Here is an 18,706-nt window from a genome sequence, read left to right as displayed (position 1 = left end):
GGGTCCATCCCCTCTCCTATTCTCCTCTCCCCACCTGCCCTGTCAGGGACTCAGCCTAATTTGAATTTTCTGTGCTCAGCCCCTTGTGCTCCGGACCCAGGCCTCCCCAAATTGCTCCCCGAGGCTCCCTCCGGCATGAAGATGTCACAGAGGCACAGGAAGGAAAAACACGCAGGGCCGACCTCTCGGAGCTACTCTCTGTGCGGCAGGCTTTGGGTCAGCTCCAGTCTTGACATCATCCGGCGGTGAGACCCAGATGTACGGCTCTCTGTGGTTCACCTGAATGAACGAAAAAGTGTGTTTTTAAACCAACAAATTCAGGAAGCTTTTCCAGGGATGACAGGGAGAAATTGATGATAACCCTTAAGAGGAAAAAAGGAGAAAAGCAAAGGTAGCAGAATATGGAAGGTCACAAATGCATGGAGTTAAATTTCTGCTTGTGTTTCCCCACTGCCCCCAAAGTATATCCTACAGGAAGACTTTCAGCAGGGGTGAAATGGAGCTAGACAGCACTTCTCACTGAGATAAAAAATAATAATAAAAAAAACAGCCTGCATACTGTGTGTGTTCTATTATCAGTGAACGAGGAGGGAAGAAACAACCAAAAATAAGAAAATCATACTGAGTAACTTTTCAACTTATTTTTCTTAATTTGAGCAACAATTCTTTCAGTGACCCTAACTGTAGAGTGATTATTTTGCAGTTTATTTGGGTGGGAGTTAATGTCAACTCTGTTGACATAGTTGGAGCATGGGTTCAAATGTTTGCATCTCTGTCATGGTTTTCCACGTTGATTCAACGTCGTCACATTGAATTTTTGTTGTTGAAATGACGTGGAAACAACATTGATTGAACCAGATTTTGCCCAGTGGGACACCTCACAGACCTCAAGAAAGGAGAGCTTTCACCTAATAGCCTACTCAAGAACAGAGTTTTTGGTTGCTCAGCATTTAACGTGAACTAGGACTACAAGACAGACCTAAGTAGTATATCTTCTCTCTCTTTCTCTCGCTCTCTCTGTCTCCCCCCCTGGAGGACATGAGCCCTAGGACCATGACGACTCCTGGCTGTCTCTGTCCCCAGTCAACCTTGTCATGCTGCTGATCCAGACCTGTTCACCGGACCTGCTACCTCGGCCGTCTCTCTCTATTTCTCTCTCTTTATTTCTCTCTCTCGCTCGCTCCTTCTCTCTATACCGGACCTGCTGTCTCGATCTCTGATTGCTCGGCTATGAAAAGCCAACTGACATTTACTCCTGAGGTGCTGACCTGTTGCATCCTCTATAACCACTGTGATTATTATTTGGTCATCCATGAACGTTTGAACATTTTGAAGAACGAGCTGGCTTTAATGGCCATGTACTCTTATAATTGCCACCTGGCACAGCCAGAAGAAAACTGGCCTCCCCTCTGAGCCTGGTTCCTCTCTAGGTTTTCCTAGGTTCCTGCCCTCTAGGGAATTTTTACTAACTGCTGTGCATCTGCATTGCTTTCTCTTTGGGGTTTTAGGTTGGGTTTATGTATACTGCTGACATAAAATGGATTTATTAAATACATTTGATTTATTGATTTAATCTGTCATGGACCACTCTAATATCTCCTTTCCCCACTCTCCCCTACAAGAAAAACTAAAACAGTGTATCTAGAAAAGGGAAAGAATTTTGTCAACACCATAAGGGAGCACTGTCTCAATTCTCTACCGTACAGTATGGTTACTTCCAGAAGTTTGTAGCCCAGAGGGCCTCGCTAAACAGTTGTAGATGGAAAATGGTGCGCAGAGGTAATGTTTTAATAACATACTGAAGTAAACACAATATCATCACATTTCAAACACCCATTGACAGGGGAGATGTCCTCTTGCTCAACCTGCATGGCAGAGATTTTAATGGCTGTCGGACACTTGTTGTGGCTCTCCGTTCAGCGGCTTGGATACACCCCTTCACCCTTTGATATTTTATGAACAACTCTCCAGAGAAGAAGTAGGAGGAGGAGGACGTCTGACCAAGCAGATGAGGTTGTGCACCTGAATTGGTCATGACTGTAGCAGTACCCTCCCATGAGCACATGTACACAAGAACCATTGCTTTTATGTGCTGCTGAGTTTGGCAGGGGGATTGAAAGCGTGTGTGTGTGTGTGTGTGTTTATGAGTGTTTGGAGGGGATGGTCAGTCGGGAAGCTGAGGAATTCCCAGAGAAGGTCCGCGCGGAACAATGCAGGCTATCCCACTATTGCTTTACTCTGGCACAGGCTGCTGTGACCCACCTTCAGAATCTGTGTCCATGTACAGAGGCAGAGGTGAGAAGTCTGCAACAGCCATTCTAAGAAAACGCTTCCTTGTGGAAAACAATTGAACAATGCGAGACAGGACTGTGTGTGCTCACACTATCCTGTTCCAAAGATGAGGTAATTTAATCAATCTATGAACTATTATGATAGGGACTGTTTATTGTCCATGTCAGCGAAAGGATGCATGGGTGAGTTATAATTAGACCAAGATGATGACAGCATTCTTTCTGCAACACAAGTAACATGGTTGGAGTATTTCATAAAGCAATTTCTATCTTCTAATGTGAAAATTAAGATTTTTGGGGGGGGATGAGTTGCAAGTGTGTGTCAGACAATATCTACATGTCTGGTGAGATCAGGATGGTATGTGTGTGTATGTGTCACATGGGAAATTTTCCCAGCTGTGTTAGGCGCTAGGCCTGCTAGAGACCTAGAGCGGAACCATTGGCTTATTACATTTCGCACAAGAGCAAAAACTCAGAGGATATCCTTAATCAGGGGCCAGAGAGTGTGCAATGAACAACCTTGTTGACAGAAAAATGGAGCCCTACACTTGCAGCTGGGCATGTTAACAACCTCAGGGATTTACTGTAGTGTGACACAGTAAAGAACAGAATTACTCTCCACCCCACAAAAACACAGACACACCTACTCCGCTGGGAGATGTTGCAGTGACTGTATTTAGACTACATGCGGATGCAACTTCTGTTGATATCTGTACAGCCTTTGGTCCTCTGTTTTGCACACCGTGACATGTTGTATCAGTTGCAGCTCGTTCCACAGCATTTGAATAAGATGTTTTACTGAGCCTAACATCGGAACACCTGGACGTTCGCATGGTCTAACGAGGAAAATATTATTTTGACAAAGTGTTGCAAGCCTCAGCACCAAAATAATTGGGAACATATTTGTTAGACCAAGTGGTGTGGAATATTCCATTCCACTTTATTGCAGTAAGTTTTCTATGTTCATTCTAGAAGAATACAAAAGCAATTTTAACAAAATTTTATGGCCTTTACAGTACTTCAATTTTAGTCTCTCGTGACGTACTGTCACGTGTGCTCCCTCTCCAGGTCACCAGGCTGCTCGTTATGGAGCACACCTGTCACCATCGTTACGCGCACCTGCGCATCATCAGACTCACCTGGACTCCATCACTTCCTTGATTTCCTTCCCTATCTATGTCACTCCCTTTGGTTCCTTCCCCAGGTGTCATTGTTTCTGTTTCAGTTCCCTGTCTGTGCGTTGTTAGTGTTTCTTTTTTTGTTGTATTATGTTGTGTTTATTTATTAAAACACTCCCTGAACTTGCTTCCCAACTCTCAGCGCACATGGTTACACATACTTAACATAAAAGTCCTGCACACGTGAGATTTGGGACTGGGTTCTGAAATTGCTTTAATTACTAAGGTTCATGGAATCATGCAGGGAGAAAATGAAATAAACGTATCCAGCATTATAGCATCGTCTCCAAGATCACCACCTCTTGCTAATGTGTAAACACTCATAGCTGCAACGACCAACATTTAATAGGAAGTGGCCACATTTCCATTGATCTTATTTGGTCCTCAGCAGCAGCTCGCTATTCCTCCCTCCCAGTCGCTCATTGTGTCAGTATCTCCTGAAAGAGGAGGCATTGTTTATCCAGATGGTAGGAACCCAAAGGCCTCACTCCATAAAGTCAGTCTCCTAATAATAACTCATATCTGAATACCTCTTTTGTCAACAAGAGCGACACGTTCAAATAATATGGTTCAGGAGAGACAATGGGGAAGTCCTCTGGATGAAAACAACAGGATGAGACAGCCTGCTCTGTATCATGATGACTCCTGAGTGGAGGGAGTTGGGTTGCTTAGCTTGCTTTCTTGCTGGTCTATCAAAGCAAACGATAAAGCCATAGTCTGTATTTTGAAGTATTGGAAATAACATTGAATCACAGGCAATCAAACAGCATTGAATCATTTACAGATAACTGCCACATGATGGCATGATATAGTCACTTTTACCTCTCTCTGTCCTCTCTGTCCTCTCTGTCCTCTCTGTGTATGTGTGTGTGGGCAAATCGTTTTTGAGTGAGTGACTGTGTGTGACATAACAAGAGAAAAACTGCTGATGCACAACCAAATTCGAAATTGCACCTTGTGTATTCAACTATTCTAACTCTCAACAGTAAGTTGAGACCTCGACTGAGTTTCTAAAACCATTGCAACCTTTTTTGGGGGTTTGGGGCCCCCTAGCAGCTGCGCATAGTCTGTGTATAGGAAGAGGTGAGTGGGTGTGTGTGCATGCGTGTGTGTGCGCGCGTATTATTTTTCCGATTTCAACAACTCTTGTTTGGAAATAAGAACTGAAAATAGGCTACAACCTAGCCCTAGCCTACCTGTTTTAACACATCCTGTTGATAACTGTGCGGTCATCTGCTACTATAAAGCTGGTCTTCTAGTCATTACTGCTGCAAAAGATGTATAAGAGATACCTCCATGTTAATTTGGGTTGGGGTAAGTGTGAATTTGTTTAATCAATTATAATCAAAGTTATTGTCAAATTAATACATTTGTAACATTATTATCATAAAGATAGTTTTCACAACGCTCTCCATAAATGCAGACCTAGAAGGTTAGAATGTTGCGTGTGTCAGAACGTACCTAATAAATCATATTTGTGAAATAAAAATGTTAGTTTGAACCAAACAATCTTTCTTCATCAGGCACACATTAGAATTGAAAAGTTGTCTTCCGTGTGTTTATTTTGTGTTTGTTTGTTACAACAGTGTATATGATGGCCAGTTTAGTCCTTTCCGAGAGTCTAGTAATCCAAGTAGACTGCAATGAAGATATCTCTATGAAGTGTGACGCTATCGAGGATAAGAGCTATCGATCCATTACATGGTATAAGGTAGGCTACAGTAGGCCATTATTGGTACTGTGTTAAACCTATTTCATCAGTGAATGCCTCTATTTCAAGTACATTTGGGTATTTGTTGATGATGTGAGTAGGTGAGAAGGAAATCTTTCAAATCAAACTATATAATGTTGTATTGTAATGGCAAATATTATTTTTGTTTTCTGATCTGATGTAACTAGTGTCACATATTATACTGAACAAAAATATAAAACGCAAGAAGCAACAATTTCATAGATTTTACTGTATGAGACAGTAAATCTCATTTGAATCCCTTCTTCTGGTAAAATACCTCTGATAAATAACAGAATAGATCAATATACAATAAATACAATCTTCTTTTCTCTGTGCTTAGCTGAACAACCGGACTGGTATTATCAGAAGAAGTGATGACGAGAAGCCGCAGTTCTATGAATTTCCCCGACCTGCCAGGTTTGGAATGAGGGACAGTCTGGTCCTTCCCAGAGTCAGACCTGAGGATGCAGGGACCTACCTGTGTCTCATCAGGGCCAACATAGGACAGACCAACAGAGAGTCAAATGTCACCCTCAGTGTATCTACAGGTAAACTATTACTCACTATAGTGGGTTGACTTAGAGTAGGCTATGGAAATGAATAGTATTATAACCTAGGTATGACGAGGGATGATGGATTGATTGATTGTTTGGATACATTGCTTTAATCACCATAAAAGCCACTGGGCCAAGCAAAAATCCAGGTTTCATAGTACAGTAACAGGTCCAGAGAATAACAGAGCATTCTGTAACTTTCCTGGTCTCATTAACTTTAATCACATGTCCACAGATTGTGTTATCCAGACTACAGTGGCAGTGACAGCATGGCAGGGCGTGACTCACACTACCCCACAGTGTACCATGCATTTGGTGGAGGTCTCTGTCATATGGACTTTATGTGGATTCTTGATTCTTGGCCTTGTCAAAATCGCTCTGTGCCTCATCTCTATGCAGGTAAATCAATATATTTTATATAGCCTTTAACCCTATGTGGTGTCGTTGTAGCAGAATATGTAGTTGATAGGCTTCTTTACTGGGTTTTCTCAAATTTCACCTCCTCAGATTTACCATAGCTACAATGACACAAACTAGTGGGTGTGGAGGGTACTTACCGTAATCATGCGAGTTGTTTTCATGACATAGAACTATCCAAACTCCATAACTGCAGCGGTTGTGACAATCTATGTGAGGTGACGTTGCCCTTTCCTGCAGTCAAATCACCTAGTGGCCTCAAGGCTAGAGTGTTATTCAAATTTTTCAGAATTTCAAAGTTAATAAACATAGAAATAAAACAATAGGCAGGAAATCCGGTGTTTCTATATCAAACGTTTTTGTTATTTTTCAGTCTTCTGTGATGTACGTAAAGTGTATTATTGGGATGTAAACTCAAGATGTTATACATTTCAACTCTTTATCTGACATGGTACAGGCGTCTTCTTTTTTTTAAAGCCCATAACCATGTCTGTGAGGTGAATACTTTTGTTTCAAAGTAGATTTGTTTAAGACTACCAAGACCTTGATTTCGCCCCACTGTAATGCCCGGGGTGTAGTGGAGGAAGGAGTCAGACGCAGGAGACAGAGAGTTCAGAGTAGGCGACTTCTTTATACACCGACCAGGTGAAAACAGACGCCACTCAAAACAAATACCCCAAAACACAGGGGAACTAAACAGTCCCAAAAAACAGCTCACGTACACGAACAACCGTGACATACATGCGTGTACAACGAGTATAACTAATAAACAGACAAGGAAGGGGAGGAAAAAAATCAGTGGCAGCTAGTAGGCCGGTGACGCCGAGCGCCGAGCGCCACCCGAACAGGAAGGGGAGCCACCCTTGGTGGGAGTCGTGACACCCACTGCAGTAAAAGTTTAATAGATGGATGATGATTCACTCTGTGAGGTAACATTTCCTCTCAAAGAGGGAGCCGTCACTAAACAGTTGTCCCCACATCCTCTTTTCTCTTCTCCAAATGTGGAAAATATACTGGATGTGGGCATAATTTCCCACTCAAAGACGCTGCCTTTATATTAATGTTTATTTTTCTCATCAGGTTGTTCGAAACATCAAGAGGAGACATAGCAGGGGCAAACAACAGCAGTGGTAATGAAAATGGTTGAGCCTTGGTCAACAGTTCCGAGTGCAGTGATTTCAAAAACATGTTAGGCCTGTGAAAACATCTGAGGTTAGCTACAAGCAGATGGCAAAATAAAAGGAAACACTTGAGTAAATGAGGGATTCAAAGTATATTGGAAGCAGGTGCTTCCACACAGGTGTGGTTCCTGAGTTAATTAAGGAATTAACATCCCATCATGCTTACGGTCATGTATAAAAATGCCCAGTTGCCCATTATTTTGACTACCATGTCTAGAAGAGATCTCAGTGACTTTGAAAGAGGGGTCTCAAAGGAGTATAGGGGGTTGAAAGGGTGTGTGTGTGTGTGTGTGTGTGTGTGTGTGTGTGTGTGTGTGTGTGTGTGTGTGTGTGTGTGTGTGTGTGTGTGTGTGTGTGTGTGTGTGTGTGTGTGCATCTCAGTCACCAGATCTCAACCCAATTCAACAGAGATTCAGGAGCGGCGCCTAAGACAGCGTTTTCCACCACCATCAACAAAACACCTAATTCTGAAATTTCCCGTGGTCACATTCCTCCAATAGAGTTCCGGACAGATGTAGAATCTATGCCAAGGCGCATTGAAGCTGTTCTGGCAGCTTGTGGTGAACCAATGCACTATAGACGGGCTGGCTGACAACGTCACGAGAATGATGCACGCACATCAATGAGGCAAAAGTCAGTGTGATGTTATGATTCTGAATGGTCAGATAGCTAGCAACAATGACAAGAAACTACCATGTGGGGAATCATAGGTGGCTCAAATTTTAAAAAGGCAAAAATTTGCTAGCTAGCTAACCAACAACTGCAACAATGTATTTGAGAGACAACAAGTGCTCATTGTGCACATCAATTTATACACATTTGGAGACTAAATATAGGTTAAATGTTGTAAACAATCTAAGTTACACTGTCTGTTTTGCCCTATAGTTGGGCACACATTGGTTTTGTTGCTAAACATCCAACCCGTCTATAAAATAAAGACACTTTTATGTTGGTGTTTCCTTTATTTTGGCAATTACTTGTAGGTCACCTGGATACACTTCATATTTATGACAAACACAATAATGTAAAGTAAAACCTAACAATACAATGAAAGATGTAAATATCTGCTTCAAATATACAGTATATCAGAAGTTCTGCTTTGTGTTGCAAAAATCTTGCAATGATACCCTGAGCAGTTATCCACTAAATGCCGTTCTACACAGATTGTTAACCCTACTTATCAGAGACTACTGTACTGATTTCATTCTGCCAATACTGGAGTTGATGGGTGAAGATCCATTGATTGGTGAAGATCCAAGATCCACTTTGTGAAGTGTTTGATGCTGATGAGGTATGAATCATGTCCAGGATTGCTGGTAGCCCTTGCTGGTCATGCCCTATCGAGTAAACCCCTGCTGTTCAAACTGCAGGGTGCTGTAATGACTTAGCGTCAGGCTTTGGGGATTTCTCTGCCTATGATACTGTATTGTTATTAACTATGTAGGCCAGAATATACAAATGTTATGAGGCTCAGGTGTGTTGTTTTCTGTATTCAACTGTATTGTGCCCTGTATGATACAGACGAAAAAACACTTTCCAAAGAACTGTCTGTGGTTTTTCACAAAAGTATCTATGCTTCTGCCAGGAAGTGTGTAATGGAGGGGGGAGGGGGGTTAGCATTTTGCAATTTTGTTTGCACACAAAACACCATGGCCTATTAACCTGTTCAGTGTATTGCCCTTTCTCCCTAACATGGAGAAGTTACAGTGAGTGAGGTGACTCGGACATTTCTCCATAAGAATCTCTCACGTCCTACGCTTCTAGGAGGGTACTTTGTCACTATGTCACTATGTCACAACACACTTACACCTTGCATTTAAACCTCTGTCGTATAGGTCTGTCTGTGATATGTTTTCCTTTTTTTTAAACGTAAATCGTGTCTGTTAAAACAGCAAGTAATACAAGTTGAAAATCATTCTGTGTTTCATCACTGATAATCCTCCTCCTGCCCGTGCAATGTTGTTTCAGTTCCTGTTCTTGCTTTCCTAACTATGGAAAGTGAAAGAGCTGTGTCAATCTTCCCTTACTGTTCTCCAGCCTGTATTGGAAATCCAGCTGGTTCGGATGCTGTCCTTCTGGGTGCATTGGCTTGACAGAATCTACTGAACACAGAGGGGCTAACGCAGACTCCCCAATGACTTGACCTATGTACTGCAGCAGATTACCCTGGTAGCATCAGAACAAAGGAACATGTTTTATGGATCCCGTACGCATCGATTTGACATTTACAGAGATGTGTCTTCTCATTGAGGGTCGATTGAAATAGACCATTTGAAAACATGAGTACAGAACTCCACCTGTTGGTGATTCTTGAAAATACAACCAGATAATAATCAGATAACCAGATAATTGTGACACAACAACTTAGATAATATCACATGGATAAAAAAGTGTGAAAGTTGTTTTTCTTAAATAAAAATACTGTACAAAAATATATTTGAAATATTGTACTGTAGTTTATCATGTGGACATTAATACAGGTTCGTAATGTGCTACTCATGCATACATGGCAAATCGTACCATGCACACACGTTGAGCTTTTATGGTTCCTTTTTTTCTTCTTAAATACTTGCAATCATATTCATTACTCCTGTTTGATACAGCCTGACAGGAGGCCAAAAGCAGCAGCTACTCTTCCTGGGATCCACATAAAACATGAAACATGACATAAAACAGAACATTAATAGACAAGAACAGCTCAAGGACAGAACTACATTTTAAAAAATGGCTCATGTAGCCTACATATCAATACATACACACAAACTATCTAGGTCTAATAGGGGAGAGGCGTTGTAGGGTGAGGTGTTGCTTTAAAACCAAGTTTGCTGTTCACTAGAGCAATATGAGATGGAAGCGAGTTCCATGCAATAATGTCTCTATATAATACTGTACGCTTTTTAGAATTTGTTCTGGATTTGCGGACTGTGAAAAGACCCCAAGTGACATGTCTGGTAGGGTAAGTGTGTGTGTCAGAGCTGTGTGTAAGTTGACTATGCAAACAATTTGGAATTTTCAACACATTGTTTCTTATAAAAAGAAGAAGTGATGCAGTCAGTCTCTCCTCAACTCTTAGCCAAGAGAGCCTGGCATGCATAGTATTTATATTAGATCTCTGATAACAATGAAGAGCAAGACGTGCCACTCTGTTCTGGGCTAGCTGCAGCTTAACTAGGTTTATTTCATTTGATTTCATGTGTATAATGGCAGCTAAAAGCTGAATTACAGTAACATTTGGTCTGATGAGTCCAAATGTATGATTTTTGGTTCCAACCTCCCTTTCTTGACAAAGAAGGAGAGTAATGGAGTGCTGCCTCAGATGACCTGGCCTCCACATTCACTGGACCTTTTTTTCACCTTTATTTAACCAGGTAAGCTAGTTGAGAACAAGTTCTCATTTGCAACTGTGACCTGGCCAAGATAAAGCATAGCAGTTTGACACATACAACAACACAGAGTTACACCTGGAATGAACAAAACATACAGTCAATAATACAGTAGAAAAGTCTATATAAGTGCAAATTAGGTCAAATAAGGGAGTTATGGCAATAAATAGGCCATGGTGGCGAAGTAATTACAATATGGCAATTAAACACTGGAATGGTAGATGTGCAAAAGATGGATGTGCAAGTAGAGATACTGTGGTGCAAAGGGAGCAAAATAAATAAATACAGTATGGGGATGGGTAGGTAGATGGGCTGTATACAGATGGGCTATGAACAGGTGCAGTGATCTGTGAGCTGCTCTGACAGCTGGTTCTTAAAGCTAGTGAGGGAGATGGGAATCTCCAGCTTCAGTGATTTTTGCAGTTTGTTCCAGTCAGTAGCAGCAGAGAACTGGAAGGAAAGGCGACCAAAGGAGGAATTGGCTTTGGGGGTGACCAGTGAGATATACCTGCTGGAGCACGTGCTACGAGTGGGTGCTGCTATGGTGACCAGCGAGCTGAGATAGGGCGGGGCTTTACCTAGCAGAGACTTGCAGATAACCTGTAGCCAGTGGGTTTGGCGACGAGTATGAAGCGAGGGCCAGCCAACGAGAGCGTATAGGTCGCAGTGGTGAGTAATGTATGGGGCTTTGGTGGCAAAACAGATGGCCCTGTGATAGACTACATCCAGTTTGCTGAGTAGAGTGTTGGAGGCTATTTTATAGATGACATCGCCGAAGTCAAGGATCAGTAGGATGGTCAGTTTTACGAGGGTATGTTTGGCAGCATGAGTGAAGTAAGCTTTGTTGCGAAATAGGAAGCCGATTCTAGATTTAATTTTTGGTTGGAGATGTTTAATGTGAGTCTGGAAGGAGAGTTTACAGTCTAGCCAGACACCTAGCTATTTGTAGTTACCCACGTATTCTAAGTCAGAACCATCCAGAGTAGTGATGCTGGATGGGCGGGCAGGTGCGGGCAATGATCGGTTGAATAGCATGCATTTAGTTTTATTTGTGTTTAACGGCAGTTGGAGGCCACGGAAGGAGAGTTGTATGGCATTGAAGCTTGTCTGGAGGTTAGTTAACACAGTGTCCAAAGAAGGGCCAGAAGTATACAGAATGATGTCGTCTGCGTAGAGGTGGATCAGAGAATCACCAGCAGCAAGAGTGACATCATTGATGTATACAGAGAAGAGAGTCGGCCCGAGAAGTGAACCCTGTGGTACCCCCTTAGAGACTGCCAGAGGTCCGGACAACAGGCCCTCCGATTTGACACACTGAGCTCTATCAGAGAAGTAGTTGGTGAACCAGGTGAGGCAATCATTTGAGAAACCAAGACTTTTAAAGAATAACCAGGCATCCTCTACTGTCGGGATGAGGTCAATGTCATTTAGAGAAAAAGCAGGTCCACACCACATTGGGTGAGGCGGGTTGCAGGAGAGTATTTTGAAGTAAGCGTTTAGAAAAATATAAAAGATATGCAAAGAAAAATATATATACATGGGACACGACAAGACGAAGGACAAATACGTCTGACTGCTATGCCATCTTGGAATTGCCCTCAGCCCAATTGAGAGGGTTTGGGATGAAGACCGCAGAGTGAAGGAAAAGCAGCCAACAACAACTTCTTCAAGACTGTTGGAAAAGCATTTCAGATGAAGCTGGTTGCCTAGAGTGTGCAAAGCTGTCATCAAGGCAAAGGGTGGCTACATTGAAGAATCTAACATCTATATATATTTTTCCTAACATCTAAAACACTTTTTTGGTTACTACATGATTCCATATGTGTTATTTCATAGTTTTCATAGTTATTCTACAATGTAGAAAATTGTACAAATAAAGAAAAACTCTTGAATGAGTAGGTGTTCTAAATCTTTTGACCGGTAGTGTATATCATAAAAAAACAGGTATGGAGAGTGAGCTTGTCCGCGGTGGTATTCAAACCCCAACGTTCTGGGTCGTAGCCCAGTTCAAATCAAATCAAATCAAATGTATTTATATAGCCCTTCGTACATTAGCTGATATCTCAAAGTGCTGTACAGAAACCCAGCCTAAAACCCCAAACAGCAAGCAATGCAGGTGTAGAAGCACGGTGGCTAGGAAAAACTCCCTAGAAAGGCCAAAACCTAGAAAGAAACCTAGAGAGGAACCAGGCTCTGAGGGGTGGCCAGTCCTCTTCTGGCTGTGCCGGGTGGAGATTATAACAGAACATGGCCAAGATGTTCAAATGTTCATAAATGACCAGCATGGTCAAATAATAATAATCACAGTGGTTGTCGAGGGTGCAGCAAGTCAGCACCTCAGGAGTAAATGTCAGTTGGCTTTTCATAGCCGATCATTAAGAGTATCTCTACCACTCCTGCTGTCTCTAGAGAGTTGAAAACAGCATGTCTGGGACAGGTAGCACGTCCGGTGAACAGGTCAGGATTCCATAGCCGCAGGCAAAACAGTTGAAACTGGAGCAGCAGCACGGTCAGGTGGACTGGGGACAGCAAGGAGTCCTCATGCCAGGTAGTCTTGAGGCATGGTCCTAGGGCTCAGGTCCTCCGAGAGAGAGAAAGAAAGAGAGAAAGAGATAATTAGAGAGAGCATACTTAAATTCACACCAGACACCGGATAAGACAGGAGAAGTACTCCAGATATAACAAACTGACCCCAGCATAAACATAAACTACTGCAGCATAAATACTGGAGGCTGAGACAGGAGGGGTCAGGAGACATTGTGGCACCATCCGAGGATACCCCCAGATAAGGCCAAACTGGAAGGATAAAACCCCACCCACTTTGCCAAAGCACAGCCCCCACACCACTAGAGGGATATCTTTAACCACCAACTTACCATCCTGAGACAAGGCCGAGTATACCCCACAAAGATCGCCACGGCACAACCCAAGGGGGGCACCAACCCAGACAGGAAGATCACATCAGTGACTCAACCCACTCAAGTGACGCACCCCTCCTAGAGACGGCATGAAAGAGCACCAGTAAGCCAGTGACTCAGCCCCCGTAATAGGGTTAGAGGCAGAGAATCCCAGTGGAAATAGGGGAACTGGCCAGGCAGAGACAGCAAGGGCGGTGCGTTGCTCCAGAGCCTTGCCGTTCACCTTCACACTCCTGGGCCAGACTACACTCAATCATATGACCCACTGAAGAGATGAGTCTTCAGTAAAGACTTAAAGGTTGAGACCGAGTCTGCGTCTCTCACATGGGTAGGCAGACCATTCCATAAAAATGTAGCTCTATAGGAGAAAGCCCTGCCTCCAGCTGTTTGCTTAGAAATTCTAGGCACAATTAGGAGGCCTGCGTCTTGTGACCGTGGCGTACGTGTAGGTATGTACGGCAGGACCAAATCAGAGAGATAGGTAGGAGCAAGCCCATGTAATGCTTTGTAGGTTATCAGTAAAACCTTGAAATCAGCCCTTGCCTTAACAGGAAGCCAGTGTCGGGAGGCTAGCACTGGAGTAATATGATCAACTTTTTTGGTTCTAGTCAGGATTCTAGCAGCTGTATTTAGCACTAACTGAAGTATATTTAGTGCTTTATCCGGGAAGTAACAAAAGCATGGATACATTTTTCTGCATCATTTTTGGACAGAAAGTTTCTGATTTTTGCAACGTTACATAGATGGAAAAAAGCTGTCCTTGAAACAGTCTTGATATGTTCGTCAAAAGAGAGATCAGGGTCCAGAGTACCGTCAAGGTCCTTCACAGTTTTATTTGAGACGACTGTACAACCATTAATATTAATTGTCAGATTCAACAGAAGATCTCTCTGTTTCTTGGGACCTAGAACAAGCATCTCTTTTGTCCGAGTTTAAAAGTAGAAAGTTTGCAGCCATCCACTTCCTTATGTCTAAAACACAGGCTTCTAGCGAGGGCAATTTTGGGGCTTCACCATGTTTCATTGAAATGTACAGCTGTGTGTCATCCGCATAGCAGTGAAAGTTAACATTATGTTTTCGGATGACATCCCCAAGAGGTAAAATATATTGAAAACAATAGTGGTCCTAAAAGGGAACCTTGAGGAACACCAAAATTTACAGTTGATTTGTCAGAGGACAAACCATTCACAGAGACAAACATATCTTTCCGACAGATAAGATCTAAACCAGGCCAGAACTTGTCCGTGTAGACCAATTTGGGTTTCCAATCTCTCCAAAAGAATGTGGTGATTGATGGTATCAAAAGCAGCACTAAGGTCTAAGAGCACAGATGCAGAGCCTCGGTCTGATGCCATTAAAAGGTAATTTACCACCTTCACAAGTGCAGTCTCAGTGCTATGATGGGGTCTAAAACCAGACTGAAGCATTTCGTATACATTGTTTGTCTTCAGGAAGGCAGTGAGTTGCTGCGCAACAGCCTTTTCTAAAAGTTGAGGAATGGAAGATTCGATATAGGCCGATAGTTTTTTATATTTTCTGGGTCATGGTTTGGCTTTTTCAAGACAGGCTTTATTACTGCCACTTTTAGTGAGTTTGGTACACATCCGGTGGATAGAGAGTCGTTTATTATGTTCAACATAGGAGGGCTAAGCACAGGAAGCAGCTCTTTCAGTAGTTTAGTTGGAATAGGGTCCAGTACGCAGCTTGAAGGTTTAGAGGCCATGATTGTTTTAATCATTGTGTCAAGAGTTATAGTCCTAAAACACTTGAGTGTCTCCCTTGATCCTAGGTCCTGGCAGAGTTGTGCAGACTCAGGACAACTGAGCTTTGAAGGAATACGCAGATTTAAAGAGTCCGTAATTTGCTTTCTTATGATCATGATCTTTTCCTCAAAGTTCATGAATTTATTACTGCTGAAGTGAAAGCCATCCTCACTTGGGGAATGCTGCTTTTTAGATAGCTTTACGACAGTATTAAAAATAAATTTTGGATTGTTCTTATTTTCCTCAATTAAGTTGGAAAAATAGGATGATCGAGCAGCAGTGAGGGCTCTTCGACACTGCACGGTACTGTCTTTCCAAGCTAGTCGGAAGACTTCCAGTTTGGTGTGGCGCCATTTCCGTTCCAATTTTCTAGAAGCTTGCTTCAGAGCTCGGGTATTTTCTGTATACCATGGAGCTGGTTTCTTATGAGAAATTTTTAGTTTAGGGGTGCAACTGCATCTAGGGTATTGCGCAAGGTTAAATTGAGTTCCTCAGTTAGGTGGTTAACTGATTTTTGTCATCTGACATCCTTGGGTATGCAGAGGGAGTCTGGAAGGGCATCAAGGAATCTTTGTGTTGTCTGTGAATTTATAGCACGACTTTTGATGCTCCTTGGTTGGGGTCTGAGCAGATTATTTGTTGCAATTGCAAACGTAATAAAATGGTGGTCCGATAGTCCAGGATTATGAGGAATGTCACGAACCGACTCAAAGCCCGTAACAAAAGGGAGACAACGTGGAGATAAGGATTAACAAAATATATATTTATTAAATAAGTAACTAAGTAAAATATACAATGGTGTGTGTAATCAGTAGTGTGAGTGTTTTGCATGCATGGGATAATGCAGGGTGTTGAAAGATGCTAAAGCAAACAACCAAAAAACCACCAAGAAACACAACAAAATCTATAGGTGTCTGCATGGAGGGAGTCTCTACCATGAATGTGGAAGAGGTCTATTTATCCTGGGACACACCTGGCCCAGCTGTTTCCCATGTAGCTGACGACCCTCCCAACGCCGCTCACCGGCATCCTAATAACGAAACAAGAACAAAGAGAGAATACGGCAGACAGAGTGGGAGGGTCGTCACAGGAAAAACATTAAGATCCACAACATTTATTCCATGGGACAAAACTTGGTCCAGAGTATGACTGTGACAGTGAGTAGGTCCAGAGACATGTTGGACAAAACCCACCGAGTCGATGATGGCTTTTGGAATGGGTCTGTGGACTTTTCCATGTGAATATTAAAGTTGGCATCAACTGTGCCACAAAATAAAGTTTGTGTGGCAGAGTCGATCTCGGCGCTAATAAACACAATGTCACTACAATATTTAACTAAATAAATCACACTGGAGTTAAATCATTCACTTTTTACTGTTTGCTTCTCACATTTTCACAAACACAAAGCCACTAAGCCAAACCTGCAGGTCCAAATACACAGCACATAAAACTTCCACCTTCAAAGCCTATTCTGTGCCATTTCTAAAATGTGGAAAAACTACAACACTCAGTATTTACAGTGGAAAATCCTGCAAGTTGCACTGAAACAACACAGGATCTCCTTGAAGTTTGTGCGCATCTCAAGGCTGCGGAAGGCATAGATGACGGGGTCTATGACATAGTTACACATGATGAGCACCAGGTAGGTAGTGAAGTGGGACATGTAGCAGACACAGAGTGGGTCCTTGGGACAGGTGATAAGGAGGATGAGGTGGAGGAAGAAAGGTGCCCAGCAGCAGACGAACACCCCCAGAAGAATGGTGATGGTGACCGCTCCCTTCATGCAGGTCCTCTGGGGAACCACGCCCTCTACAGGCAGAGCAGCGATGCGCTTGATGTGCAGCCTCGCCAGCAGAAACATGTGAACGTACAGAGTGACCATGAGCACCAGCATGGTGAAGAACATGATGATCAGACACACAATGACTGCCTTGCTCTCTGAGTAGACGATGAAGACTATCCCACAGACACACATGTCAGCCAGATCCCCCCCCCCCCCCCCCCCCGATGGCCAGGAGAGCCCGTCGCATTGTCACGATGCTGTGGTAGCGCAGGGCATAGAAGATGGTCACGTAACAGTCAATGGCGATAATTAGAAGGTTACAAATTGAAGCCAGCATAGAGATACAGATTGTGCAGTCATAGAAGTTGTCCATGAGTTGAATAAAGTGGTCGTCCGCCACTATCAACCGACTGTTCAGTGCAGGGATTACCACCGTCTCTAGTGAGTTGGAGACACTCACCAGCATGTCAGCAGCAGCAAGACTGCAAAAGACGACGTACATGGGTGAATGGAGGTTCTTGTTCTTTACCATCGCCGATATCACCAAGATGTTCTCCAGAAGGCTGACGATCCCTAGTATCAGGAACACCTCAGCCTGGATGTGGACCAGCTCACCCAGACCAGGCTCAATGCCGGTGCCGGTCCAGTTCCCAAGCTGGTCTTCCCTGGCCAGAGACTCCCTATTAGTCTCATTCGAGCCGAAGGTCCGGCTGCAGCAGATGTCTGTAAGTGTTGTTCATCTGGTGGTAATTTAGACAACAGTTTACAGAGGGAGATGCCGTGATGCAGGAATACAATGTAATGAGAGAGCCACCTGCCCCTTAAGAACCTCTTCTGGACCCCTGCTGCTGGATGCTCCTCCTTTTAGATCACAGCTAGAGAGAACTCTGGTTTCTCCTGAGCCCTGAGAGCCCTTTCAGCCGCCCCAGTCCAATGAACACAGCCTGGACCTGGGTGCTTGTGCAGACATACACAGACACACACATTCACTCAAGTGCACACACAGACACACACACACACACACACATTCAATAGTTTGACATAGACTAAGTTGTTTCACATTATACAACTTTCCCTTCACCTGATAATACTTCATCGATGACATTCATTCTATTTGACTGCCTTCTTGAAGGTAAAAATATCCCAGCCAATTGAGAAACTTACAGTAAATTAAACTGGCAAAACCGATGGTGCATGTAAAATCAAAATAGAGAAGTATCATTGTTTCAAAAGTAGCTACAGTATTTTGCACCAAATCATGTAAAGCCAAAGGCGATGTGGTTATACACACACACACACACACACACACACACACACACACACACACACACACACACACACACACACACACACACACACACACACACACACAAAGCAAAGCAAAAAGGGTGTTTCAAGACATTTTTTGTATTTAGGTCTAACAGTGGATAGAACCTGAGACCTACTGTATGTCCTTAATCTCTATGAAACTTGTCAGAACATATAGGCATTACAACGACCTTTTCT

The 18,706-nt window shown here is 43.0% G+C and overlaps 1 protein-coding gene and 1 pseudogene across 3 annotated transcripts; one reads left to right on the top strand and one right to left on the bottom strand.

The window, feature by feature from the left end:
* Positions 1-4,355: 4,355 nt before the first annotated feature.
* Positions 4,356-9,796, top strand: LOC139367633 (uncharacterized). Of its 3 annotated transcripts, none has more exons than XR_011626875.1 (6): positions 4,564-4,783; positions 5,056-5,180; positions 5,542-5,749; positions 5,991-6,154; positions 7,253-7,384; positions 7,735-9,394. XR_011626875.1 is itself a non-coding variant. In XM_071105901.1 (6 exons), the coding sequence occupies exons 1-6, from the start codon at positions 4,747-4,749 to the stop codon at positions 7,943-7,945; spliced, it is 795 nt and encodes a 264-aa protein (XP_070962002.1). In that variant the 5' UTR covers positions 4,564-4,746; the 3' UTR covers positions 7,946-9,394. The 3 variants fall into 3 exon arrangements, 2 of the variants coding, with proteins under 2 accessions (XP_070962003.1, XP_070962002.1); XM_071105901.1 differs by having other exon boundaries at positions 7,253-7,302; XM_071105902.1 differs by having other exon boundaries at positions 4,356-4,783; positions 7,253-9,796.
* A 7,128-nt stretch (positions 9,797-16,924) lies between these two features.
* On the bottom strand, positions 16,925-17,940 carry LOC139367632 (melanocortin receptor 3-like; annotated as a pseudogene).
* Between the last annotated feature and the right edge of the window lie 766 nt (positions 17,941-18,706).

This window comes from Oncorhynchus clarkii, chromosome 16, assembly GCF_045791955.1.
Source record: "Oncorhynchus clarkii lewisi isolate Uvic-CL-2024 chromosome 16, UVic_Ocla_1.0, whole genome shotgun sequence".
NCBI classification, from domain to species: domain Eukaryota; kingdom Metazoa; phylum Chordata; class Actinopteri; order Salmoniformes; family Salmonidae; genus Oncorhynchus; species Oncorhynchus clarkii.
The sequence above is the reverse complement of the archived record's forward strand: the minus strand, read 5'-3'. Positions and strand labels throughout refer to the sequence as shown.

What these genes read in the sequence shown, in the direction of transcription:
- LOC139367633 (XM_071105901.1), top strand. Translation starts at nt 4,747, where the DNA reads ATGTATAAGAGATACCTCCATGTTAATTTGGGTTGGG. An exon ending in GATCCATTACATGGTATAAG is followed by an intron (nt 5,181 to 5,541) that starts GTAGGCTACAGT and finishes CTCTGTGCTTAG; the next exon opens with CTGAACAACCGGACTGGTAT. An exon ending in TGTGCCTCATCTCTATGCAG is followed by an intron (nt 6,155 to 7,252) that starts GTAAATCAATAT and finishes TTTTCTCATCAG; the next exon opens with GTTGTTCGAAACATCAAGAG.